The 8,007-nt window shown below is 41.1% G+C and overlaps 2 protein-coding genes across 2 annotated transcripts; one reads left to right on the forward strand and one right to left on the reverse strand.

The window, feature by feature from the left end:
• Positions 1–66: 66 nt before the first annotated feature.
• On the reverse strand, positions 67–2,100 carry rpl28 (ribosomal protein L28). The gene is made up of 5 exons (XM_084935553.1): positions 2,029–2,100; positions 1,468–1,555; positions 836–959; positions 315–433; positions 67–209 (listed from the first exon to the last, which is right to left on the reverse strand). The coding sequence occupies exons 2-5, from the start codon at positions 1,546–1,548 to the stop codon at positions 120–122; spliced, it is 414 nt and encodes a 137-aa protein (XP_084791679.1). The 5' UTR covers positions 1,549–1,555; positions 2,029–2,100; the 3' UTR covers positions 67–119.
• A 207-nt stretch (positions 2,101–2,307) lies between these two features.
• On the forward strand, positions 2,308–6,699 carry LOC146383952 (uncharacterized). Its single transcript, XM_084935555.1, has 6 exons — positions 2,308–2,722; positions 2,846–2,960; positions 3,932–4,041; positions 5,202–5,301; positions 5,475–5,596; positions 5,707–6,699. Exons 1-6 carry the CDS (start codon positions 2,632–2,634, stop codon positions 5,814–5,816), a joined length of 648 nt encoding a protein of 215 aa, XP_084791681.1. The 5' UTR covers positions 2,308–2,631; the 3' UTR covers positions 5,817–6,699.
• The last annotated feature ends 1,308 nt before the right edge of the window (positions 6,700–8,007 follow it).

The raw sequence follows: 8,007 nt of genomic DNA on the forward strand, positions 1-8,007 counted from the left end.
GATACCTGCGCAGATCACTGATCTAAAGAAGCTCATGCTCAAAATTGAAGACTCAGGACACTGTAGTGTTTTTTCCAAACAAAAACCCTTTTATTTATTTATTTATCATGTGAATGAGTTTATGCGGTCTTGGCAGCCCTGGTGCGCTTCTTTTTGACCACAACAGGCTTCTGGCTCTTCAGGATAGCGCTGGCACGACGCAGGGCAGCCTGGGGAAACAAATGAGACTTAAATGTTATTCTTAAACTTTGACACAAACAAAAATGCCAGCTATTTGAAGTTTCAGGCTCCCCAAAACCACAGATTAAGCTCACCATACGCAGGTCCTTCCTGTATTTGTTCTTGCGAATGATGTGCCTCAAGCTGTTGAGGGTGGCACGGGAATTCTTGTTGATGGTGACCTTGACGTAGGAGTTGGCAGGTTTGTTCTGGCCTGCGCATCAAGAGAACAAAATGAGCATCAAATGTATCCAATGATCCAAAAATATGGATTTTCCAAGAAGAAAACTACATATTTCTGTATACTGTGATATATACAATATGCAGAATCTAATACTTCTGCAGTTGTCATCCTTGTCATATCTTACTGTACAACACAAAATAGTGTATTTAGTTATAAATTTTAACAACTTCCTTCCCCCCCCCCTCCCATTAATGGAAATTCATTAGGCATCCATAGATGACATAAATGTTGCTGCTATCTGATGCATAAGGAGCATTTCAAATATTTGTGTTCAAATATTCCTTAAAGTTACTGAAGAGAGGATCGTTTGTCCAGTCTGAGTCTGGACAATACTATTACTCAAACGTTAATGAACCAGCATTACTCATTTACCTGCACGCTTCTTCAGCACTACGACGACACCCTTGCCATCGGCTGCAGGCTGCACACCTACAGTCTTCTTGTGCACCAACCCATTGAAGCGGAAAGAGTTCCTGGCCTTCAGGTTGTTGGGCTCCTGTCACAAAACAAAGACATTCAGATCACTGGCATGCATTTATTTAATTATCTTGCCTGATCCTGCTGTTAGGCTAGGAAGGTAATGCGGTATATTTTAATAAACATTACCAGGACATTTAAAAATCTCAACAATTTGATCTTCAGCAATATAAATATTTACGGATGCTAGCCAACTAGCATTTCCAGTGCCACCTTCAACTAATCTCACATCTTTAGCCAGAATTATGTCACAAACACAGATACAGTCCAAGCCTATGTGGCATATCCTGTCAGCTCAGCTAATATGCAATTCTCAAACACTAACAGCAGATTGTCTTGCAATGTTTTGTTAGTATGTTAAGGTAATGTACAAAGCCTGGGATCCGTGTTTCAAGTCTAAGTTATTTGTGCCCCTACCATACCACACTGTACATCACTGCTCAAACCCAGTTTCAGTACTAAAGCAAACTTTCTGGGTGCGTAATCGCACGTTTGGTCAGGTTCTTCAGAGCAGGTTTTGTACTCACAGTGCTGTAGGTCTGTCCGTTCCTCTTGATGAGGAAGCTGGAGCAGTTCCTGATGACCATCCACTGCAAATGGGACGACATGGTGAACCTGTGTAAAAAAGGGAAAAATTTTTCTTGAAAATCTGGAAGACGAAAAACCCTGACAGGCGTCTAACATGTTTGCCTGCATTTTCTGACATTAGCTAAACGTGTTAGCTTAGCGTCACAACTTGAACGGACTAACACGGGAAACGATGAGACGGCAAACATCTACTATAGCGAACCGTAGACTTTACTATTCTGTTAGGACTGTATAGAAAACACAGAGAGCTGCGGTTGCTAGCATTAGCGCCACTGTTCAGGCCGGGGAACCGAAGGAGCACGATGAGGCCTAACCAGAGCGAGGTGCTTACAAGATTAAGCTTTCCATTTCTACATACAACAGGGACATTTATTGTCGCACAAGGTGTATAACAACAAACAGAAGAATAATAGCTACATTTATTAACGCAAAAACAACTAGGGAAAGAAAACAAATGTACTTTAATGACCAGCTTTTAGCCACCGAAGCGACCACGTTACCTTTTAGCGGAGGAAAGGACCGGAGAGAGCGGAAACCGCTTTACGGAACCTCTCGCTGAGATTCTTACGCACACCCGTCTACCTTTTTAAATTGCAATTTGGGACAAAAGCCATATTTTACTGAATTATATGACATATAGCTAATAATTAATATATATATGTACATTTTATTAACGCATTTGATGCTGTATTGAATACTGAATGTAATTTTGTTTAGTACTAGTTATTTATAGAAAGAGCGGAGGAATACGTTCAGCGTAGTAAGTATGTCTACGTCATTAATGTGCGCCTGGTGTTTACAGGCAGCCGTCTGAAATTTTACACATAATAATCAGCTGTTTTAACGCCAAACCGATGAGTGTTATGTTAGCTCCAAACTCGAGCAAACGAGGAGCAAAGGCAGGGCGAATAAGAGAGCGATTGTAGACAAAATCGCAACTTCTGGACGCCAATTTTGATTTATTTCGTGGATGTTTTCGTTATGCTGCTGTGATTGAAAGATGTGAACAAGAAATGTATCTGAGGTCAAAACTGATAAGTTAAAAGTCACGGCCTGCTCTAGCATGGCAGGTAAAGTCAGGGTCTTGTGATGAAGAGTCAAACATGGAAGAAGAAGATGATCTGGAGACACTTGGGGAGCAGCTGTACTCTCTGATTTCCTCCAAACACAAAGAGGATGCTGGAAAACTCACAGGTTAGGGGACCTGCGTACCTCAGTTTTTGTTTAGTGACATTACATATGTTTTGTCGTTTTGTTTTAATACTTGCAAGTGAAGCTGTAACTTGGCCCTGAAGTCTAGCTTGCTCTGTGTTACAGGCATGTTACTGGAGCTGCCAGGTCCTGTGTTGACTCAGATGTTGCAGGATGATGCCATGCTGACCGCAGCTGTGGAGAAAGCCCTGAGAGCCCTGCAGGTGGCACAGGAACCCAGGTACAGAAATGGCCAGTAGTTTTAGAGTGTTATTTTTAAAAAGACAAAGCAAATTAAGTAATTTGTAAGTTACACTATATGGACAAAAGTACTGAGTACTGCCATTCAGTCACCTTTAGAAACTTTTGTGAAAGAATGGGTCATTCTAAAGAGATCACTGAAGTTGATTGTGGTGCTGTAATAGTATGTCGCTATTGTAAAAGGTCAGTTTGTAATATTTTTTCCTCTCTAGATCGACTGTAAATAGTGTTATTGCAAAGCGGGAGTAATTACAAGCCACAACATTGAGCGGTAATGCAAACAGGGCATAAAAAGTGCCAATGCTCTGCAGAACCCCAAACCCCAAAATGATCCCAGGTGAAGAATAAGAGGAGACGACAAGGGGGACAAAGGCCAAAATAACACAAAAAAACCTAAATAGAAAATTACCAGCATCCAAAGAAAAGAGACACCACAAGCAAAAATGGCAGTTCACCTCTACAGGCCTTGGCTTAGGTTAATGGTAAACCCCAAACCAGGGGTGGGCAATTCCAGGCCTCGAGGGCCGGTGTCCCTGCAGGTTTTAGGTTTTTTGAACCTAACACAGCTGATTTAAATGGCAAAATTAGCTCCTCAACATGTCCTGAAGTTCTCCAGAGGCCTGGTAACAAACTAATCATGTGATTCAGGTGTGTTGACCCAAGGTGAGATCTAAAACCTGCAGGACACCGGCCCTCGAGGCCTGGAATTGCCCACCCCTGCCCTAAACACCTGATGAATTAAATCTGTATCATAAGACCTGACAAAGACAGTTTCAAAACAAGATGTGCCAGCACTCCTAAGAGGCATTGTGGCCTTTCCTTTTTTTTTTTTTTTTTTTTACATAGGCCACAGGAGAGCTTTACCTTTGGAGTAAATAACAGTAACACACATGGGATTTATCTGAATGTCAAAACATTTCAGCGAGTGTATTCTTATGTCTTTCTTTACAGTCAGGTATGTAAGGATGAGGATGATGTGTCAGTATCTTCTGACTCTCTGGGGGAGCAGCTATTTGAGCTGGTGGATGTTTACAACACAGGCCACTCACAGAAAATCACAGGCAAGTAAAATGTCTCAATAAACAACCCATAATATGTGTGTGAGATTTCACCTTGAAACAAAGCTCCAAATGAGTAAATTTTAATGCAGGCTTGGTCAGACAGTTGTATGCTAACCTTTTTGGTGACTTCTAATATAAATGAAACTACATGTTCAGCTTATTTCAAATAAACCCTTTAAAATCGTTGCCTCTTTAGTTCTGCTTTCTGTCTCACACACTCTGTTTCATGTTTTATATTTTTAAGTAAATTTCAATGATTCTTTTACTAAAGAAGGGAATGAGTGTATACTTTTATTCTTGCTAATCTTCATAAGAAGATAGTAATTCATTTTTTCCCCCTCATTTTAAACATATGATCAAATTATGTTGTTAATTCCTGAAAAACATTCTCAGCTGTATATTTTTGTGCCAATAAATAAACCCATGTTAATCTGAAAGAGCTGGTATTTCAACATAGTTTTGTTCTATTTTAGTGGATGGATATTTCATGGATATTTACATTTACTGCATCAACATTTAATTCTGATAGTCAGCCTCAGCAGCTGGGGATCAGACCAGAGGGGGCGTCTCTGGTTGGTGCCCGACACGCATAGCACCCAGTGTTATACGATACCTCCAGTGGGATGGTGACCCTATAGGAGGGTGGGCCTGTGTCACCTCTTCAGTGCCCGGCCGTGCCCCATGCGGTGCGGCCTGGTGACCACGCAGTCACTCTCAAGATCTGTCCCCAGTCCTGGCTGCAGGGCTGGAAGCAGCAACCGCATCCTGGGCAGGATAAACTTGTCCCTTGATTCCTCAATCTTGTTTAGGGGTCATGTGAATCTCTCTATGTCTGGCCCCTCACCCAAGATCAGTGTGCTTTGGGTGGTCCTACAAGCAACTCCACTACATTAAGGTGGCAGTCCCCCTGGGTGCCTCCTGGGTGAGGTGTTCCAGGTATTTCCTACCGGGAGGAGGCCTCCTGAGTCAACTCATGACATACAGCAGAGAAGATGTCTCTTGGCTGGCCTTGGGGAAGGCCTCACTGTCCCCCAGGAGGAGCTAAAGGAGGTGGCTGGGGGAGACAAAGGTCTAGGCTTCTCTGCTTGGGCTGCTGCATGCAGGATAAGAGGTAGAAAATGCATGGATAAATGGATATTTAATGCACTTTTCCTCCATAGGAATGCTTCTCGAGCAGCACAAAGATGCCATCTTAAAGCTTCTTTCAGATCCCAGTCTGCTAGAGGAACAAGTGCACCTCGCCATGAAGACGCTGAAAGAGTATGTTGTTTTTTGTAGAATATTTTTACATATGGGCTTGTTCAGAAATGTGATTTTTTTTTTTTTTAAATTGTAGCCTGCCTTGCAGACCAGTATCAGGGCAGCTTTAATAAGATAGGAGTGGAAATCTAATCAATTGTTAATGAAAAATTGTAATAATCGCTTCACTTCAGGCAGAATATGGAGGAGACTGATGTGAGCGACACCTCAGAGCTGGATGACACAGAGAGTTTCGGAGAGAAGCTCTTCTCGCTGGTGGTGGAGATGGATCCACTCCATGCAAATGATATTACAGGTGACGTTAACCTGTAAATACTTTTGTGATTAATCAGTATTTTGTTTTTTCTCTCTGGAGAGTTCTTGTTGATGACGTTGAAATACTGATAACACTCCTACATCTTGTAGGTATGCTGCTAGAAATGGACCCAGCTACACTCCAGCAGCTGCTCAGTGACCACACAATGCTCCAGATTGCTGTTCAGAAAGCACAAGCAGCACTGGATACTTTAAACTGAGCTTTTCTTTTTTCTTTTTTGCTCCAGCAAAAGCAAAGAAATAAATCAATATCTTTGAAGTAATACGTCCTTCAAGGAGATCTGGAGGGTATACAAGTTGCCTATTTTACAGTATGCCTTTATTATTTTACGTGGACTTTTCTGAGGACCAATGACAAAGTTTTAGTGGACCAGCCGAAAATACGCAAAGAACCTACAAAGCATTTCCACTCAGCACAGAACCAACTTATTGTTAGCCATTTCTGACATGGATGCTGTGATTGTTGTTCTCAGATAAATGGACTGAACACGTTCCAGTGTGACAAATAATAATCTATCAAAGTTGTTGTGCTTGATAATAATGTTTAGAATATGATGATAGTATTTATTTGTAAGTCTCTAAGCATAAATGCTAATCTAAATGTTGCTATTTATGTTTTTTTTCTAACCTTAGTCTAGGTCTCAATTGTGTAACTCGGTGATTTTCACTTCCTGTTTTTACCTGTTTTAGAGGAATGACTCCATGGATGGTGGTGTTGGTTGGTTACCTCCTTTTATAGACGGAACTATCTCAGACTAATTATTGATTTGCCATGAAGTTTTGACGTTCATATTTCTCAGAAGATTAATGTTATTACATGCCTTCTTCAGTTGTGCATCACTGCCCCTGTTGCATCTCTTGTTCATGTTGATTTGTGGGCCAAAGTGCAATAACTAGCTCGATTTTGCTTTAAGAACACGCCCAAATTTCACCTCACTCTGTGTGTTTGCAGACCTCACCTCCTCTTCATACTTCACACTATAGAAAACTCTAATGTGTACATGTAATATACAACTGCACTCATAGTCTCTTTATTTACCCAGTGCATGTACACTGCTTATAAAAATAAAACCCGATCAAGGCTTTTGTTGTTGTTCTTGTTGTTTGTTCAGTTCGCTTGTGAAAACTGCACAGTTTTATCAGTAAATCAGTTCACAGAAGAAATCCTACGGTTGAATTCAATTCAGTTCACCAGCCATCACCAGTTAGCCTGTCTGTATCTGGAAATTGCACAGGATCTTATTTTGGTCATTCAGAACTACGCTAGGGGGTGTGTCCCATTTGAACCCCAGGAATTCCAGACTATACACGGCACAGATGTTCTTGTATACTATGCCAGACACTTGGTTATGTCTTCTATGTATGCTCTGCCTGCCAGTATCTTGCACTCTGCTGTTATATGCTGGATTGTCTCAGGGGCATCTTTGCACAGCCTGCACCTGGTATGGTAGACCCCATTCTCTATGGATCTTGTGCTTAGAGTTTGTACCTGTGCTGCCACAATTAGTGCCCCTGTATTGTCTTTCAGTCCAGCTTTTTCCAGCTGCTGTTAGAATATCTGGATGTCAGCCACATCTCAGGACTGAACTGTCCGGCCTTTGGTTAGTCATTCCGGGTGTGTCTCATCCACTAGCAGCTGGTTCATTTGTGCTGCCAGATGTTCATGGAGTCCAGTCAGCTTCTTTAGCCAGTAGGCACGAATCATGTCAGGGGCTGGCGCTGTCCAACTCTTCATATTGGAGACCCTTTTTTGAATGTCTGCCACTGTAATGCTTACTGGATCCTGTTCCGGGAGGTTGCTGTGGTCTGCTCTTAGATCCCTAGCCACTAAGCAGTTGTTCTCCCCTTTGCTCTAGTATTGGTCTGTCTCCAGCCTTGGTGGGGCTGTTCTTCTGCCACTGAGAGTACACCTTGGATGGTTCAGTGGAGTACAGCTGGTTCATTCTCCTGCTTTCCATCTCTTTGGTATACCTCTTCAAGCAGCTGGTCAAGGCTGTGAGGCTTTACTTGGCAGTTTCTAAGGCCTCAGGTATAGACAGCTTGCTCTACTTCTATCCCTTTTCGTCATGAGCTCCGATAGTTGGCCAACTTCTCTCCTCTCTCATATGTGTGTGTGTGTGTGTGTGTGTATGTATATATATACATATATATACATATATACATACATACATATATATATACATACATATATACATATATATATACATACATATATACATATATATATATACATACATATATATATATATACATACATATATACATATATATATATATACATACATATATACATATATATATATACATACATATATACATACATATACACATATATATATATACATATACATACATATATACATACATATACACATATATATATATACATAT

Source organism: Perissodus microlepis, chromosome 7, assembly GCF_051167445.1.
Source record: "Perissodus microlepis isolate ML-2025 ecotype Zambia chromosome 7, ASM5116744v1, whole genome shotgun sequence".
Taxonomy (NCBI): domain Eukaryota; kingdom Metazoa; phylum Chordata; class Actinopteri; order Cichliformes; family Cichlidae; genus Perissodus; species Perissodus microlepis.